The sequence below is a fragment of the Prinia subflava genome, chromosome 10 (genome assembly GCF_021018805.1).
Source record: "Prinia subflava isolate CZ2003 ecotype Zambia chromosome 10, Cam_Psub_1.2, whole genome shotgun sequence".
Taxonomy (NCBI): domain Eukaryota; kingdom Metazoa; phylum Chordata; class Aves; order Passeriformes; family Cisticolidae; genus Prinia; species Prinia subflava.
This window is the reverse complement of record NC_086256.1, coordinates 26403218-26422854: the sequence shown is the minus strand read 5'-3', so window position 1 is coordinate 26422854 and position 19637 is coordinate 26403218. Positions and strand designations below refer to the sequence as shown.

The window sequence follows — 19637 nt, the reverse complement described above, 5'->3', positions numbered from 1 at the left end:
TGTGATGACTGCCTGCACCTGAGCCTGCTCCTCCTCCTCCTCTTCCTCCTCCTCCTCCTCCTCCTGCTGCTGCTGCTGCTGCTCCCCGCCGCAGCCCGGGGCTGGAGCGCTGCCGGCCGCTCCCCGCTCGGGCCCATCCAATGGAGGGAGCGGCAGGAGCCGGAGCCCCCGGGGGCAGCCGGCACATCCCCCCGGAGAGGTGTGAGCACAGAACCCGGACATCACCCCCTGCAACTGTTTATAAAACCAGCCCACGTTATGAACTGTGCACTCACCTTTTAAGCATCACCTGCTGAGGTTTAGCTTGGTAAAGTATCTGAATAGTTCCACGCAATTTTTCTAGTCTTCCTTAAAAGACAAAATTACAGCCCCCTTTATTAACTACTTCCAAACTTAACAAATGTTATAAAACTCACCTGTACCCATTTTTATACTATACCAGTATTACCAGTACCCTAATAGCTTCAGCATCAGTTTGAATTCAAATACTTGTAACACATTGTTTCCCAAACAGAACCAATTAATTCAGCTCTCCACTCCTGCAAACAGATGCAGCTATTCCCTGATTAAATACTCAGAACTTTTGTTTACTTCGTGCTTACTAAAAATAAACCCAGTCACAGAAGTACAACACACCACAGTTATCACACAGACACTCCATGCATCCTCAGACACTGAAACAGCAGATTTAGATACCAAAACACCAACCACAGAACAGCATTTTGGGCTACTGATCAGCAGAAGATGTGTCTTGGAGGCTTCAACCAACCAAGTCATTAGAAACTACAGTGATTTAAGTCCTTCTAGTTCCATGGCAAACCAAAGGCAAAGTTTTAATAAGCTGCTCCTGAGTTAACATCTTGTATTTCGAGTATTGCCTGGAGGGAATGTCCAAGTCTGAATGACAAGTCTGTAGCAATGTGAAGCAGCACAAACTGCAGCAGTGTAAGAGTGGTTTGCAGTGTGATCATTCCAAGGGCATGTGATCATTCCAAAGTCTTCTATCAGAGGATTTAAGAAAAAAATTAAACTATCTCCAATACCTCCAAATGGTAAATAACTGCAACAACAGACTTAATGACTAAATTTAGACCCTGCGCACAGCTTTAAACCCCAGTTATCCATACCAGGGCAGAACAATAAGGAGCAATTTTTATTCCTCCTGTAGCGGAGGAGGAGGAGGACAAACGCTGTGCACAGGCATGGCAGTGGGGACTTCTCCTTGGGACAGATCGTGCTTGGCACCAGGGATGTAAAGGGCCAAAACACCTTAAAATGGACATTGGGGAGCCCCAAAGGTACACAGAGGCATGAGCTCAGCAAAGGTACAGCCTGACAAAGCAGCCCACAGAACTCCGTGCCCAGTACATCCTGCCCCACACAGATTTAAAGACTGGCAACTACTGAGGCTCCCAAATGTCACAGTAAGCACTGAGTCACCCTGCTGTGGGGTCACCCTGCTGTGGGGTCACCCTGCTGTGGGGTCACCCTGCTGTGGGGTCAGCCCCAGCTGGTGCCAGCTGTGCGTGCCCCGAGTGCTCAGCGCTGTGCCAGCCATCTGTTCCAGCTCTGCCACAGAAACGCAGGCTCTGCTGAGCAGGTAACAGCAAAATCAACGGCAGCCTCTGCTGGTTGGTTCTAGACACAGGTAAAATGCGTCCTCTACAGAAATTATAACTGAAGGGACAAAGGGGTTCAAAAGCAGGGAAGTTTGGCTTCTTTGGGAATATGAGCAGTCTGCCTTCACTACCAAAAAACCAGTCAGGCTGCAAAGCTGCCAGTGGCTTTCTCACCTCAGGCACCCGCTACAAACTGCACCATGCTGACAGCACTAAGTTGAACTGTTTTATGAGTATTTAGAGGCAAGTGAAAATTAGGTAGAAATCAGCTAGTACTGATGAAATGATGCAGTTACAGAGGGGAGTTTACAAAATGTAGCAATACCAGAATGTTGTATCAGAGGCAGCATGTTAAAAGCTCTATGAAAAAAGTTTTTATATTTGGGAATTAGAAGCATATTTGGGCCTCTGACACAGTTTTAAACAAAACCTGCTTCAGGATTTTTTTAAAATTTGTGTTTTAAGAAAAGGAAGTGAGAAAGAGAAAAGTTCTATTGGAAGAATTGCCTCACTGTCATCAAGGCAGTATCCTACACGGTGCACAAGTTTCCATAGCTGGTTACATGCAGCTGGTGGACTGAGCACTCTTCAACCTGAATAGAAGGAGCTGTTCCACACCTTCTTTGTAAATCACAACAGCTAGAAACAACACAAGTTGCCATAAAAAACAGAAGGCTCACACCATCAGATCCTGCTGAAAACAGAGGGGATGTGGTAGGAGCATGAGCTTTGTATATGCAAAGCAAGGCTGTGAAATCACTGGTGATGTGTGACCCTGAAAGGAAAGCAGATAAAGCTTCTCAGACAGAAAAAGTCCATATGGATGGAGATTCAGAAGCTCCAAGCAAGAAAACAATCCATTAGTCATTCTGTTTGGAAAGCAATAGTAGTATTTATTTGCTAAACCCTTTGTTGTAAGGAAACAGGACTGATAGAAGCAATCCCTGCAGTGTACAACAAAAAGCAACATCTCAGTCATACCACTCATTTCTAGTTTGAATCCTCCTTTGTTAAAATACTGGATGGTCAGCTGGACTAAGTGGACAACCATAATTTCCATAAAATCTTTTTGAAAGGCATTGATGAGAGCAAGAGGATGCAGCTGAGAGTACAGGATGAGGAACACAGTAGTTATTTCTTTAGATGCAGACCTGGATGACAGAGTTGATATATATACCAGCTCATCAGCTCCTATTTTTTCTGCCCAACACCTTTTTTCATTGTTTACAGCGTCTTTTTCTTTTATTTACTTTCTCTTAAGCCTAAAGAACAAAGGTGTTTGTTTCAGTTTGCTTTATTTTTAATCTTAACTACCTCTGGCATTTACTTGTCCATGTATCTTATGGATACCCTGGCTTTGCTTTTAGTGCTTTCAGAACAATTCTATTCTATAAAGCTTGCAGATGTAGTGCAGCTTGAAGTACCAGAGGAGGAATGGAAATTATTTGTTGCCTTAAAAATTGTGTGTGTGCACAGATAGGGTTTTCTACATCATGCTGGTGTTTGAAGCTGCTCTATGAAGTCATATGAGTGCTGTATTTAAGGCAGAAATCTGTTCTATTTGTTATTTGGAATATAAAGCCTCTTCCCCAAGTCCACCCACTACAGCTGTCTATTTAAAACCCGCCGGCGAGCTCGCGCTTACACACAGCACACGGGGATTTTGACCCGAGTGCAGGCATATGATGAGATATAAGAAGTGTCTATATATACATAAATAAACACAATTTTTTTCTCAAAACAAGCTTAGGCTTCTCAAACCCCTTATACCCTGTGGATACCATCTGACCCCATGCCTTGCTCCAAAGGGAGGGCCAAAGTTCCAAGTTAGATCCAACACCACCTTTAAGCCATGTTACGCTGGGTTCTGCATTCAGCTGAGCTGTGAACATCTCCAAGGACAGAGTTTTCACAGCCTGCCCCAGCTCCTGTTCCAGTGTCTGACCACTCTCCCTGATCTCCCGCCATCAGCTCAGAATTTTTCTTGCTGTGGTTTGTCTTCATCGTCACCAAGACTAAACACACTTGGTAAAAACCCAGAGGTGTCAGCTCAGCTCTGAAGGAAACAGTGTATTGTAGAAACTTTCAAACCATTTCTCCTCCTGCTAGTCTCACGTCTCAGTTTTATTATCAGAGACCAGTTCCTTTCCTTCTCCCTCCCACCCCACGATCCTAAAGATTGCCATAAATCCTTTTACAGTGCTGTGGCCCACACACCCTGTGGGTATGTGGCAATAAAGATCAAGAGACACCAGGTCCACAGCTGCAGCTCCGAAATGCAGATGCTCCTGTGGAGCTCTTACCTCCTGGGTACAGGAAAAAAAGCCAGCACAGGCCTTTTCTGCATTAGGGCAAAGCTGGATTTGGTGGCAGCAGCAGAGCAGGTTCTGTAAGGTGGGGGAGAAGGAAGAGGCTGGTGTAATCTGGAGTCAGGGGTGGGGCAGTTCTGGAGACTGGAAAGGAGCCTTCTAAAAGGTCAAGAGATGTGAAGGGAGCTACTGATCCCTTTGCCTTTCACTACTGCTGCTCCAGCAGCCTGATCCTCTGCTGGGCTCACAGCTCAGTCCTTTTCCAGCACTGCTTCTAATGGTGCAAATATTAGCCAGCATCACAGAAGTGTTGGGTAATTAGGATGCTGTGATGCAGAACAAGAAGAAATGGGCAAGTAATTTTTTTTCATGTGGATCAGTAAAGAGAGATGGGCATTCACCTTTGCAAGTTTATCATGCAGTCTTTTCATGTTAAGCAACAATTACATTGAATGCTTCTAAAGTCTGAAACTTACAAGTTACTCCTAATATTATTCATGTATTTCATATATATTAAGCAAGGTTTAGGAGTAAATGGCTCCAATCTCCATTTAAACGTTACTGCCTGTGACCTCATGGATTACATTTCATAGCATCACAGAATGGTTTGGGTTGGAAGGGATTTAGAGATTATTTTGTTCCAACTCTCCCCACCGTGGGCAGGGTTGCCACCCAAAGATGCATACAAAGCAAATATTTTTCTGAATTTCATATAAAAGAACATTTTCCTTAAGGAGCAGCTTCCCTCGAGAGAATACTGATGGTCCTACAACAAGCTGAATCCACTTCACAAGCTCAATCCAGATGACAAATACCACCAAACTCCTGTGCCCTGAATCAACAAAAATAATACCCTGTGCAATAAACTATCAATCAAGAAGCGAATTTACTTCAGGGAAATGCTGTGCAGCCAACTGAATGGTGATAATTAACATTTTCAGGAACCAAAGAGCATTTGCTTTAAACAGCACATAGTTACAGAAGGATGCTATTTACTGACTGACCATATATGATAAGCACCAGAAAAACTTCTCAGGATGGTATGAGAAGCAAAAAATTAACCATGTGCCCTCAGAGAGTTTCATGCATGTGCCACTTACACTAAACCAGCTGCTCTTACAGTAGCAGCAGTTTAAAAAAAAAAAGTATACTGGCAAAAGAACACCAACTTACTATCTTCCACTGCTCCCATCTTTCAAGAGATGATTAAAACACTAAATCACAGGACAAAAGCAATTAAGAGAAGTGTAAATGAACAAATGCTGAAATGTGGTGAATAGTCTGCACAGTGCAGGTAGCATTGCTCTTTCCCTTTCTGTGGGAATAATTTTTCATATTTCAAAATAATACGTAAGAGATTTTAGCACTGGATTCATTCAAACCTTCTAGAGGCGTATTTTGACATAGTTATACTTTTAATAATACTTTTTTCTGTGTCAAGCCAGGAATTACATTCCATAGATATTGGTATTCCGAAAGCATATTTCAAGTGGGCACCAAGAAAGTGTATGCTGGAAAGGATTCCAGCTTGCCTGGCAGGAGCATAAGCTCAGTCAGTATTAGCAGTAATTCCATTCCAGCAGAGTTAGAAAAAGAAATTTTAAAGCCATTTAAAAAGAAATCCCAAACATTGTGATCGCCTCCTTCAATTTTTCACACACTGCAAACCAAACAGTTTTCCTAAACTACAGCATGACCTTTTAAAAGGCAAGCAATTTTGATTTAATGAGTTCAACTGATGAATAATTTATTGCAGCCTTAATTAGGCAGCCAACTTGTAAGGCCCATGCAAAAGCAACTACTAAGAACACGAGGACCAAACCCACATACCCCTGTCTTTCAAAATCAAAAGTTTGGATGTAGCACAGAACAGTTCCACTTCAGTCAAGTTCTCTCCTCTTAGTATTTTAAGTACTCTCTTCTAGTAGTTCTTAGTGAACTGCCAGCTCTTAGATGAGAAACTCATGGACACATAGCAAGAACAGATTCAAATCCACTCTCCATGGATGTGCCTTGGGTTAAACCATCACAGAAGACCCTCCCAGAATATCCAGTCTAACCCAGACAGGCTGGCTGGAAACACCTGCCTGGTCACACCAAAAATTTATGCTTTAGTTGATTATAGAATTGACACATTCCACCCTAAACTTTTCCTTTAACAGATTTCTTTAAAAACAGTTCTTGCTCAAGGATATGAGAGGTGGCTCAGAAAAGCACTGAACAATCAGGCTCATTTAGGCAATGAAGTCACAGCTCCAACTGCTTGGATGGGCAGAATCAGCTCAGAACTACAGAGCTGCTATTTGTCTTAGTGCAGGGTCTACCAACCCCAAATCCCAGTAAATCCAATCCCACTACTTCTTGAGAACAAAAAAGCTAAAAATAATCCAAGTAAATAGTGGATTTTTAAGGGTATTTTAGACTAAGTGTTACTCGGGATTACTACTCTACCACATGGTGAAGAAATAGGAAAGAGGAACATGGAAAGGATACGGCACAGTAACTATTTATAACCTGAGGGGTGGCACAATTTCTTTATATGGATTTTAAGCTCAGCTTCATTTAGACCAAATCTTCCTCCCAGCTGGAAGTGCTGAAGAGGTATCACTTCTGCTCTCCTCCAGCATGGATCTATGCACACTTGCATCAATATCCACATATGAGAAAGGACAAGGAGCAGCTTCCTGCTGAGAATGATCTACAGGGAAAATGCTGCCAGTGACAGTGGAAGCACATTCCTGGGTATCTCACAGACGTGGGATCCGGAAATGAGAGGTGTTAGGAAAATGCCACTGAAAACAAGAATTACAGACTTTCCCCCCCACAACCCTGAGCTGAAAATGAGCTAATTAAAATTTATAAAGTCATCTTACATCTGATAACTATTTTTCAAGATTAATGTATCTAAATACATTCAACTTCCAATAACTAGCAAATTTTGTCTTATTAGATAATGAGGACATTTATATTTATAGCCAGAAATTGGAACATGTGAAATGTTATGTGAGCTAAGAAATCATTTATTCTAGAAGAAATACCAAACCTGATATTATCTGCCATCTCTTATAAAAAAGGAAATCAAATATATATCAGATCAGATATCAGACTTAAAAAGAGGTTAAATATAAAGACAACATTGATATCTACAAATCCTTTTGGAAAGGACACTGTCAGGGAATGGAGAACTCAAGTCTGTAGATCACATTCAAGGCCACCTTCTTTTACCAATATTAAATTCACACATAAACCTCTCCCCTCTGCTCAAGATTATGGCATGAAGCTGGAAGTCAAGCTCTTTGTTCATATATTTTAAAGATTTATCACATCAGACTGCCCAAACATGGAATATCAACACGCTGAACAAAACACTGCCTCTAACTCAGTGACTTTATAGCCATTCCACATATTGAAATAAAGATATTAGACATTACCCTCTTAAGAGTCAAGGTTTTCTAACACACCAACTAAAAGAAATAAGGATGAGAAACAGCATTTTTCTACAAAGAAAAGGTTTTACACAAGTGATGTGTATTCATTTTTCTGTCTAAGTTATGAAAATACCCAGTAGTCAGAAAAAAATGCCATAGAAATGGAACAAGGCTAGATTAAAAAAACCCTTATTTTTCAGCTAATGTTCTAACCCAAGTGCTCACAGGGGATGAGCTTTACCACATTTCCTTTCACCCCCAAAGAAGGTTCTTTATGAAACAAAGCAAAAAAAATAGTAAGGGAAAAATGTTACAGTCAAAAAGCTATATTTTATTGTTATGGCAACTGATGTGCTAAAAATAAAGAAATAAAGTTGTTATGGCAACTAGAATTTTAAAGGCAGTCAAAAGTAGAATAATCAAACATTCTACTGGCTTAAAATGTAACATCTATGACTCAATTTACAGAAAGAGCTTCAGAGACAAACAGAGGCTGGGTTTTTTGAGGTGGATTCTGCTTTAGAGATCACAATTAATACAATTTCAGAGAACTCCAAGGAATGCAAGGGAGCATCTCAAGGTGGGTAGAAAATTACACATTGCAAGTTCTTACACTGAGGAGGAAGAAACAAACCCCCTTTTACCACTTCTCTGATGTGCTAGTACCTTACCTAGACCCATAAAATGTATCAGGCTGCTCAGAGAAGCAGTGGCTGCCCCATCCCTGGAAGTGTCCAAGGCCAGGCTGGATGGGGCTTGGAGCAACCTGGGCTGGTGGAAAGTGTCCCTGCCCATGGCCTGAAGATGGGATTTAAAGTCCTTTTCAATCCAAACCATTCAAGGATTCCATGATGAAGGTTACTTAATGATTTTAAATTAAGTACTGAAAAGTTGGGAAGTACCAAAATTTATTTGTCTGAAGCAGCAGAGTTTTGTCTCTTTGTATGTATGGAATTATAAAGATGCCTATGACTACAAGATGATAATACCTTTAAACTTCTGATACATCCTTGATGATCATTACAGGGCTCCTGATTATACAAATACCTTCATGACAATCTCAGAGAAGTCCTCTCCTAATTTCTCAGATTGTCAAAACTGCTACTTCTATTTAAAATTAACAGGACTGTGTGCCCTGTGAAATATTCCAAAAGCCATACTGAGACACGCCTTAATTAATAATAAGCAAAGTATTTAACAGATACTTCAGGAAATTATGACCAGAAACAGTAACTTGTACTGGGAACATCTGCACTTAAACCATGTACATAGCATGTGCCAGGATCCCAGTGTAAGCTGTTTTTTTAACACAGCATTGTGCTTTTAATTTTGGCTTCACTGCATTTAAAATTAAGGTTGCTACTGGCAGTACCCGTAACTTTTCTGAACCACAGGAAAAGTCTCTCAGCACAATCCACAAGAGCTTTCAATGAGCAGAACTAGCATGGCCAAAAATACAACTCGAAGTCAGACTCTTCACTTGCACTAAATGGAGAAGAATCAGATTAATTCCTTATTGCAGCAAAAATCAGATGTACACTGCAAATTCAAATAATACACAGGGCTGTGCAGCAAGGCTAACACTGAAAATTCAAGTGTATTTCTGTAGTTTTGCCTCCCCAGCCCCAGTATTAATTCTTGAGGCTGGATCCACAGTTAACTCACCCCCTCTCAAGGATCACGTGAAGCCAGCATTTCCAGAAATGCAATTATGTAGGTAAATATCTTACCCAATGGATCTAAGACCAAGTCAACAGCCTCTGCAAAGGAAACTTGTAGCAGAAGCATGATGTGTTACAGAATGAAGTTTGAGCTATCCCAAACTGGGCCTCAGATTTGGGCCTGCAAGGCCTCAGATTTGGGCCAGTGTAGAAGCAGATAAACCTGTGGTGCAGTTAGAAATTAAATTAAGGTGTGTGCATGCTTTAGATAGGACAGTTAGACTAGAATCACGGTAGCTGCCTTAAGCTAAGATTGTTTGCATTCTTTCTCATGCTGAATGCCAATAGAAACCTGCAACTGTGAACTATTCTGCACTGTATAAAACCAGCCATTTCGGGAATAAAGGGGAGAACATCTGTTTTAACCACATTGATCGTATTGTACGCTGCTCTGTTCCAGCCCCATACAAAGACCCTGGCTTCAGAAACTCCATGTACAACACTCACCCTACAGACATTTTCAGCAGTAAGGATAACTCTTAGGCACGGGAATATCAAGACTTTAAATCCAAATTTCACAAGTATGTCTGCTTGGGCTAAAGGAGCCTGGCTGCCTGGTTCCAAGGCTTGCTGCTGACTCAACCAGACACCGCAGACAGTCCTGAAAAGACAACCAGCAACTCCTGCTCTGAGCTTTCTATGAAATTAACTTCATCATTGTGTAATAGCCTAAACTTAATCAAGTGCATGGCTGCCTAATATATATGGTTTTGACTTCAAAAAAATGGGCAGACATGCAAATATTACTCTTTGACTGCCAGCTGTGTAAATCCACTGCTGGCATTCAGCAGCAGTATTCTGATTGTATCAGGGGCAGCCATTCTGCACTGAGCACACATACATGCTTTTATAAAAGCATCACCAAAGAATACTCATTCTAGCATTTGTGGGTATATTTTATCCCTAAAGTGTGTTTATGTATTTTCACATTTCCATTAAAGAAGAATTGGAGAGTCTTCACAGAAAGGAAAAGGAAATCCTACACAAGTGACAACAAAGACCAAAAGAGCTTTCTGGAATTACATTTACAATTTACAAACTCATGAAAGAAAGGGGGCAAAAGGTACCCCCAATCTCTCTGCCATACAGGTACCAAAAAGTTTAATTATTCTGCAGTGTTACATTAACCTACCTAAGGCTCACCCACCCATCCTGCCCAGCCCTTGCTCCCATCTCACCCTGACACCACACCTGAACTGTGAATCTCGCTGAGAGAAATGGGGGGAAGGAAATTTTCTAAGAAGAATTCCACAATTACTGAGACTAGCCTGCAAATGCTAGGTAAGGGTATAAAAAAGATGGAACACACAGTAAAAGAAACCTCTTTTGGCAAGCACGCTGTCTGAAACTGCAATCCCCATTAATGACTATTTTGTTTTAATGCAGGCTGTATCTTGTTCTCCCAAAGCAAAAAAAGGTTGTATTTTGAAACTGAATTGTTTTGAAGACAAACCACCCATCTGAAGACAGCTTTGTCATATGCAGGATATGATTAAAATATGTGACGCTCCATATCATCAGCATTTGGCTGTCAGTTTAAAAAGCAACTGATGAAAACCCTCAGCAAGAAAAAAAATTCCTAGCTGCCAAAATATTTGTCTGTGTCCACAAAAACCTACATAAAAGATTGTTAGGAAGAGTATATGCAACAGAAGACTGCAGTCAATCCCCTTCTGGTTAGTTTACCTCAGCAGCTGCAAATTTGCTTGCTGACATGACTCCTAATTCGTATGACCACACTCATCACTGCAAAGGGAAAACATTCCTTAATGGATATAGACTGTAAAGATCTACTTGTCTCTAATCTCTTTTGAAGTGATTACTGTAAAATCTACTTTAATACTAGCTCAGGCCCTCAGAAGAATATCCTACAGAACACACAACCCTGTCATTCGGGGTTTTATCATGAAGAAGTCATATGTAAAGTAAGGTAGCAACAGGTTCAGAATTCACTCCTACATCACATTCCAGTTTGGATTTAAGTGATTTATCAATCATTTCTGTATGCTTTAATATTCTACACATGCAGCTCAAGCCTTGCTGGCTTTGCCACTATTCCAATTGTTCTGAACTGATGGCCACAGCTATGGTAAAAATGCTTTAATGAAGTGTTGACCACCAGTACTGGTGTTAACAAAGGCATTTTAAGAGACTTTGAACACCAAATGTTTGGATTCTTGGTGTTCCTCTTTAAGCACTTAGAGCACTCTTTAACTTTTACAGCATCAAACATTAACAGACTGAAATCAGCAACTAACAGTCAGGAAAAGTTGGTTTGCTCTCATCAGTGAAGGTATTTGTGATTTCTAAAGCTCCAGCTCTGGAGTGCTGCAGCCTCCTGAATGCCAGCTATGCAACTTTTATTTGAAAGCAGAGGCCAGTTAGGAAGCAGCGGATTTGAGAGGAAAGAGGAATACCAAGAGCAAGATGATTGCCTCAAACACAATCATCCCTCAGCAGTCCCAGCTCCTGCAGTGGACAAAGGCACAACCTTTTGCTTCAGGTACGCAGTGCCCCTGCTGACAGGCAAGATCATAGACACAAAATTCCAGAAAGACAACACACCCTGCAGGGAACTTCTGAAATGACCCACTTTTACTCAGGGGTGCAGAAAACCATGGTCTAAAATGTCTCTACTTACAGCTGCTCTTTCAGCATTAGCATCATTACTGCTACAGGAAAATGGAACACTGACTAACAAACCAGGGTTCAGATTCAACTGGGATACCTATTTATGTTTTATCTAGGAAGGAATATCAGGGATTTTCAAATGAGCTCTGAGGTGCCAAGTACTAGCAGCTCTTACCACACTCTGAGGGAAGAGCAAGGCAATGACACATCCCAATTCCATCCTACTTAAAAACCACTTGTTATCTTCATCAATATTCATACATCCTGAGCTTATGACACTATCTGGTGTAATATCAATTCTCCCAGTAAGATCATTTAAACCTGTTCAGGCTATAATACTGATACAGCCTTGCTTTCATCACTGTTTGAAATGATGGGCAACTCTGCTCCTGGTTTGCAGATCACGGATTGTAAATTCACACACACAAAACAGAACACACACTCCAAGAGGGCACATGCAAATCTCATTTCTACTCCACCCTTCAGAATAAATGTGTCAATTGATGTGACTTTCAGGGCAGACAGGTCATACATCACCTCAAGAGCCAGGAATTGTATTGTGTTATTTTAGGGTTCTCATATGTGGTTATGTATGGAAAAGAAACTGCGGAAAAATTCTTAATGCGGCAGAATATTTTATAACTTTATGTAGGCCCTGAAAATAAAATACTACTGCAAGATTTATGTATCATACATAAACATTAAAATTTTGATAACATAAAAATAAAAATTACTAATTGATGCTCCTCCTTTATTCCCTGAAGGGACCTGTCATTGAACTGATGAATTCCTTTGAAGATGAAGACTGAACATAAGATTTTCCCTTTTGTGAACACAAAATTGAAAGACTTTCTCCAGATGAGTGCTACATGAATGAAAACTTGGCAAATTAAATTCACCTTAGGGACATTTTATTCCTGAGTTTGTAAGAGTAATATTAACATTTGCTGTGGAACTAGGTACCCTGGCACATTTATCATAAACTAAACCTTTTATCTGAAGTCTGAATTTAAATTAAGCTATTTCAAGAATTAAAATTGTATCAACTTCTATTCTTCAGAGACAGTAATTTTTCACTGATTTCTAGTATTTTCAGTTCATATCTACTTTATTGTCCCACAGTGTTGCAGCAGCACTAAAATAATTCAAAGTAGGTGACTGTAACTGTCTGCACCAACAGATGAGCTTACACCAAAAGTGAAGCTTCCCATCACTCCAACCAGCATGAGCTGATTTGTCTCTACAAACCGCATTACATTATAAAAATATCAAGAATCTCCTTGCCATGAAATGAGCTATCTCAGTTTAACAGAAGAGTTAAGTAACAGTCATCCTATCCTTACCCTTTAAGAAAAGGTGGGGAAAAGTAAAACCTAAGAAACTGCCTACACATACTGAATTTAAAAGAAACAGGAAACTCAGAAAAAGTGATCAGTTCCTTCAAAATTATTTTGCCTAATACCCAAATACCTCATTCAGAAAGCAAAGTAACAGGTATAAGCTTTTTCTCTTTTCAGTCAACTGGAAAAAAAATCACATTTTTATTATAATGATCATTGATCTTTATGTAATAGGATCTTTACAATTGCTTTTAGCATACTGCTATGCCATCCTTGCTATCCATTTCATTTAAAAGTCAAGGGAGACAGCTCCTAATTAGTAAGGAAATGAAATCAAAAGGCCAAAAAAACCCTTATTCCTTGCTACAGAGGGCTAAACTCCCCCATTTTCAATCAGGACAAACAGATGCAGCTTTCTGAACACAAATATTTCCTACAAAAATACTCTAATGTTTCAGTCCATTAACCAGCCTGCTGTGGCAGCTGGTGAGCAGTCATCTTTTTAATTAGACACCCTTACTGATTAATTAGTCTCAGAACACTGAGCAGTGGAACCCTGCACGATGCCACTGGGACAAAAAATATTCCTCTTCCCCTTCTTAGTGCTAATTTAACATCCTTTGGTATTGCTACAAATAACAAAACTGATTCATTTTCTACTCACATTAAAATAGCCACCTTGTGTAAGGAATTCTCCCAATTCCCAGCTAAACTGTTTCACACAAATTCTATTTGCTTCACACAAATAAAATAAATTACAAAACTAAATTAACAAAACCACACAAACATGGCACCAAGGCTACGGTTTCAAAGTCAACTGCATTTAATCTCCTTTGGCTAGAAAGAGTGACTCACTTGTGATCTCCTCAGTTTTCCTTTTACCAACTATGCCAGCAAATCGGCAATAAAAATTAAAAAACCAGGTAAATATTAATGTGAAACAAAGAAGCAAATACCTTTTCTTGTTTGAATAGTTTGGCTAAATTCAAAATTTAAAAAATACATACATTTCTGCATTAGGTTTACATGAAAGTTGATCTTCAGTTCTTGGAGCTCAGTTTGAAGACAGATGCACCAAGAAACAGGTAATTATAGTTAATTCAAGACATGAAAGATTGTGCTTAAGCACATGGTCAAACTTCAACAGGATTTGCTATTTTCATCTGTCCTAACTTCTAATTTTGACAAGACACAATTTCAGAAACCTGCAACCTTGACTTTTGGGTGCTTTTTTTCTTCTTGCTTTAGAAAAGGAGGGTTTGTCTTGTAGGAATCAGAAATAATAATGCTGGTCCAAAGTGACCAGGTAAACTACATATACTAACTCTAAATGGATTCATTTCATCCAGCCCCAAATCCAATCCATTTGCTCCACCTTCTGCAGCAATGGAAAAACACTTTCCTCACCATTGCGTGGGAATTATACTGCTGGAGTAGTGATACCTCTGATTAGTGCCATTTTCAAATTATTAAATTACTGAATTCTGTTATTTTCATGATATGGCAATATTTAATTCCCAAATCAATGCCTCTCAGATCTTGGAAGAATTCTTAGGATTTTCACTCTTATGTGGAGTGACTTGAAATGTTACTGGTCCAGACACTGAACAGCAAAACACAGAGTCAGCAGAAAAAGCTGGTTTTTGGCCAAGCCTTCGGAAGCCTGACCCTTTAATTAGTTATTATCTCTAACTGTTGTGGGCACATGCTCATATTGCCAAAGGAAATTATGACAACAAATAATCTTATTTTTGGTTCTCTGACAAGTCATTTGGAAGGACAGCTACTCAATCTTTCTTTAAGACCTTCAACTCAATGTCACCATCCAGTTCAAAATCAGGCATTCTCATTCTTACACAAACTTTCACTGTTTTGAGTAATGTAATACTACCAACATCTACCTTTTTTGATCTTGCTTTAAATAATAATAATAATAATAATAAATTTAAAACAAGTTTTGGTTCCTTAAACCACAGCAGCAACTGCATTTAAAATGAGTCTATATAAGCTGTTAGATGAACATACAGTTAATTTCTTAAGGGAATTCCTATTGTAAACTGGAAGACTTTTATGCATAAATCATACAGTTTAGAATCAGAAATGCTGTCTTAAAACAGTCCACTCCAAAGTTTTCAAACTCACAGAGGTGAGTGACAGCCTCCTGTTTTTGTTCTCATTTCACTTACACAACTTCATGCAGCCCTGACAGGAAGGAAATCTCACTCTACAAACTCAGCAGCGAGAATTTAGACAACAATGAAACCATTTAACACAGAGAAGCAGAATTCTGATAACAAGCAGTGTAAGATACAATAAATAAAACACCTGTCTCCATGCGGATGCAACAAGTATTTTAGGCTAAGTTGCTGCATCGCTGCCATCGAGTGACAGCAAATTTCTACTCATGTACACAGGGACACTGGAAGCTGTTGTGACAAGGACACAGCGGGGCAAGGGGAGCACCATTCCTGCAGGAGATGATTACCAGGCACTCCAGCCACACACAGGTTACACTGTGGCTTGGCACCCACCAGTTTATCAGAGCTCTGAATACGCCTCAGCAAGGAAAAATTCACTTGAGTCTCTGGAGGGGAACCAGTGAAATTCAAATAATGCCAAGCAGGCAGGAGAAAACACTCTGTCAATGAACTGACCTCAGCTAGTGCACGTTTTTCTACTTATATTCTTCTAACAAACAGATCAGACATGCTTTTCCAAAAGCAAAGTGCCAACATTAACCCTTCATTACCATAAGCAGATTTTTCTCCCTCTGATTTGACTCTCCTTACAACAATTCCATAAATAAAACCCACATGTTTATCCCTCCTGATGTATATTTGACTTTCCCCACCCTGTCAGGTGCCATGTGCAGCACTGTGAAGAGCCCATGGCACACACCCCAGCAAGGGAAATAAGGCTCATTTTGATTGTCATACAGAACACATTTACATATATGCCAGAACGCAGCAGCTGCCAAATCACAACTCCTACTCTCTAAAATTTTATGTATTGTGCTCCAGTCGAAATTCCTGAGCAGCTCCCAGTAACCATCAAGCTGGAACTCAGCAGACCCAAGAGAGTGCAAGGCAGTGCTTGTCAGGACTGTGAGAGCTGAAATGTTTCTTTCTCCCTTCTCTCCTGGAACTCCAAACCCACCCAGAGATGGGAAATGAAGGCTCTGATACAGGGAAAAGGGAACAGAGCTCACCAGATCATTCCTGACAGACTGCTGATCCCCAGTGCACAGGACTAGAGGACATGGAGGCCCTTGGAAGAAAATAAGTGCAGCATTGACTTTTCTAAATAAGACATTTTGCTTTCAGTGCTGAATTGAGACCCTAAAACAAGGCCCAAATTCCCTCTCCTACAGAACACACAGGACCCAGCACTCCTGCAGCCAAGGAACTGCAGCAGCTTCCAGAGCTCTGCATACAGATGGGTACACACAGTGTAAATGCACAGCCACATTTCCTAGGTGACAGGACTTAGAGCTGGCCCATCTAACACTGCACTGCTGCACAAGGCTGGAATACAACAACAAATGTGTCTGTATCATGGTCTCTAAACTAAATTTAAATGCTGTGAGTCTGCTGTCATTCAGAGTATCACAAGGCACGTATTTTTGGCCTGCCAACAACACAACTCTCACTAGTGAGCAGAGTTTCACCAGAAGTTAAGCAGTAACACTGTAGTAAAGTCAGAGTTTTTACCACATTTCACTCTGTCCCCAGAAGAGGCAACCAGAAATCAGGCTTTCAGTACTAGTAATTCCAGGTACCGAGTTCATCTTTCAAGAAATATACTGCTGAAGTGGTCAAGACTCCCTCCCAAAAAAACATGTCCAGCTTCCAGAAGAGAAACATCAAGCAGAATGACCAAAATACAAGGAGACAATGGATCTGTGCAAACATATACATAAACTGAAATAATCAAGATGAAATGATGGGTTTGATGAGAAGACTAATTACAGAAAAAATAAAGTTTGTGTTGTTGATCTGTTAGGGTGGTAGCATACAAACAAGGCAGAGAAAATAAATCAGTTCTGCTTTCTCATAGAGGAGAAGCAAGTGAACAGTCATTAATACCCAAACAACTCTGAAGGTTAACATTATTAAGTTATTATTAAGTTATTATTGACACACATAAGGTAACACTACAGCCATGATTTTAGTAGTATATACTACTAAAATATATATTCTGCTACTCTCTCTGCTGAATTCACATTACTGACACACCAAAATGAAACTGAAAAGTTCTGCTCACAGACATAAATATCAGATAATAATTAATTTTAAAAAATCAGCTGACATTTTTTTCTGGAGCATCCCATATTAACTCTTCCCAAAGATGGGTCCCAGCTTTGGTATGGCACAGGCTCTCTCCTGCTCCTTTCTTTCACAAGTCTTTTGTTGCCAAATGATGTGATCACCAGCAGTTTAGACAGACAGACTACAGAAGAAGTTTTGTCCTTTCAGAAGGAAAATTATTCACTTTAGAAAAAAACCTCTGTTTGCATAAATGTTTCAGTTCAGCAGAGGATTTAAATTTTTCATCAGTTACACTGTAACATTTAATATTAAATGCTGTATGAAGTAATATCTTTCAAAATACACATCACTGGAATATTTCAGTAGTGAAAAGGCCAAGTGTAACAAGGTATTTTTAAGACCCCAGCATCAAGATAAACCTTGCATTTTAGAAGTTTTCCACTCCCTCCTCCGCCGTGAAACAAACATCTTTCCCACTTTTGGAAAGCAGGAGCAAATAATGGAGGTGGCTTTGATGCAACATACAGCTGACAGATGTCCTGTGAATGGTTTCTAAGGAAAATACAACACAGCTACAACATCAAAATGAAAAATTTACACTACCAAAACACTCTTCCTTCTCAGTAAAGAAAAAAGAAGCCACCAGGACAGCTCTGGGGATGCTTCTAAACTTCACAAACATAATTAACTATGTCAAATCAAGAGGACAAGCAGCAAAACAATATGAGAACATTATGAAAGGAAACTTTTGAGTAATACCATCTACCCCAGAATTTCTGTGTGCACAGATAATTCATAACCCAGGTAACAAAGGCAGCACTTGCTCTGAGCAGCACAGAAAACAATCTCCATCCAATTTTGTGCCATTTTGTTTGGGTTTGAGGCTTTTTTAAGAATTGAAACCCCTAAAATTAAGACATACACAAAACAAACTTTTGAAAATACAAAGTGATGGATGTGAGTTTATTAAAAAACCCACAAGCAAACACCTGAACAAGCTGATGTTCTTATTATGATCACAGCAAGAGAACAGAAAGCTAAATGTCAAGCATTACTACAGATATAGGTCAGCAATTTCTATTGCTAATGCCATGCAGCAGGTACCCATGGCAGGAGGAAAAGTCACATAATCACAATTTCATTTGCCTAAAACAAGTCAAACTGTTCCACACTTCTGCTGCCCTGCCACTGACGAAAACCGCTGCCCAGCAGAATTCATCTCAACCAAAGGGAAGCGAACAAAAGAAGGACAGAACAAATAACAAGCCCCTTACCATTGTGATGAGCAATCTGTATTTATCCAGCATTGCCTGGTTGTCATGGCATCCTGCCAGCAACTGCCAGATCTCTGCCCTCAGGGCTTCTGGAACTCCGCTCTTCACCAGAGTGGACAACCCATTCGGTCTCACCACAAGGTTACTGTGCCTGAAACAAGGATGATCATCTGCCTGTTATACTCCAAGTACAGCAGTCAAAATAAAGACTAAGAACATTAAAAATCTTTAAAGTTATTCACTAAAGCAGAGTCAGTAATTGGCAACACAAACTTTTCTTCCAGTGGTCACGGTAGTTAGGATTTGTCAGATGGAATGCAAAAACTCTACAAGGATTTACAGTAAGAACCAGTGGCAAAATCTAGTGATATCCAAATTCTCTAGCGGTGGAGAAAATAATGAAAACTAACAATAAACAGTTGCAGAAATTGAACTAAGTTGTCTAATGAAGAACAATTTGAATTGAAAGAGAAAAATATGCCATCTGTGCAGACAATTCAAGTATTTGTTCAACATATGCGTTGTAGCTTAGGTTAAGAAAAATAAAGATAACATAAGCTGTATAGAAAAATCAATTTTGGAAAACAAATAAAAGGTAATTTTAAGAGTACTATTATGAAGGCTGAAGTTCTAGTTCCACCCTTCATGCCAAGAGTATGTTCCAAGTCCCACAAAACAGGAGCACTTGCACACATGTTTGTACAGTCCTGCTATTTCAAATAAATCTCTCTGTTGGTCTGAGCTGGTGTTTTACTATGTGGTTGTACACACACAAGAATTGCAGGAATACAAAAATCACTGCACACGATTTATTACAGAGCTTTCAGTCACAGAGGCTGAGAAGCTCTTTTGGAAATAACAGTATTTGCTGGTGTAGATGAAAGCACTCTCAGACCCATGGCAATTTTCAGAGCAATGCAGACTGCCCAAACTGATTTTTGGCTCTTTCTGCTGTAGGAAGTGCTGTGCTCTCCAAGTGCTTTGACCACTGTTGTGTCTCCCAGCTCTCCTGGTGGCAGAGCAGTGAGAGTGGCTGTTCAGCCAAAT

At 40.0% G+C, this 19637-nt stretch overlaps 1 protein-coding gene across 4 annotated transcripts in view; it reads right to left on the bottom strand.

The window, feature by feature from the left end:
- Positions 1–19637, bottom strand: part of RABGAP1L (RAB GTPase activating protein 1 like) — a 225142-nt gene that overhangs the window by 149375 nt on the left and 56130 nt on the right. For all 4 annotated transcript variants that reach the window (XM_063406533.1, XM_063406532.1, XM_063406535.1 and 1 more), the window contains one exon: positions 18591–18741. In XM_063406533.1, coding sequence (XP_063262603.1) covers positions 18591–18741 — 151 coding nt within the window. The remainder of the gene's footprint in view (positions 1–18590; positions 18742–19637) is intronic.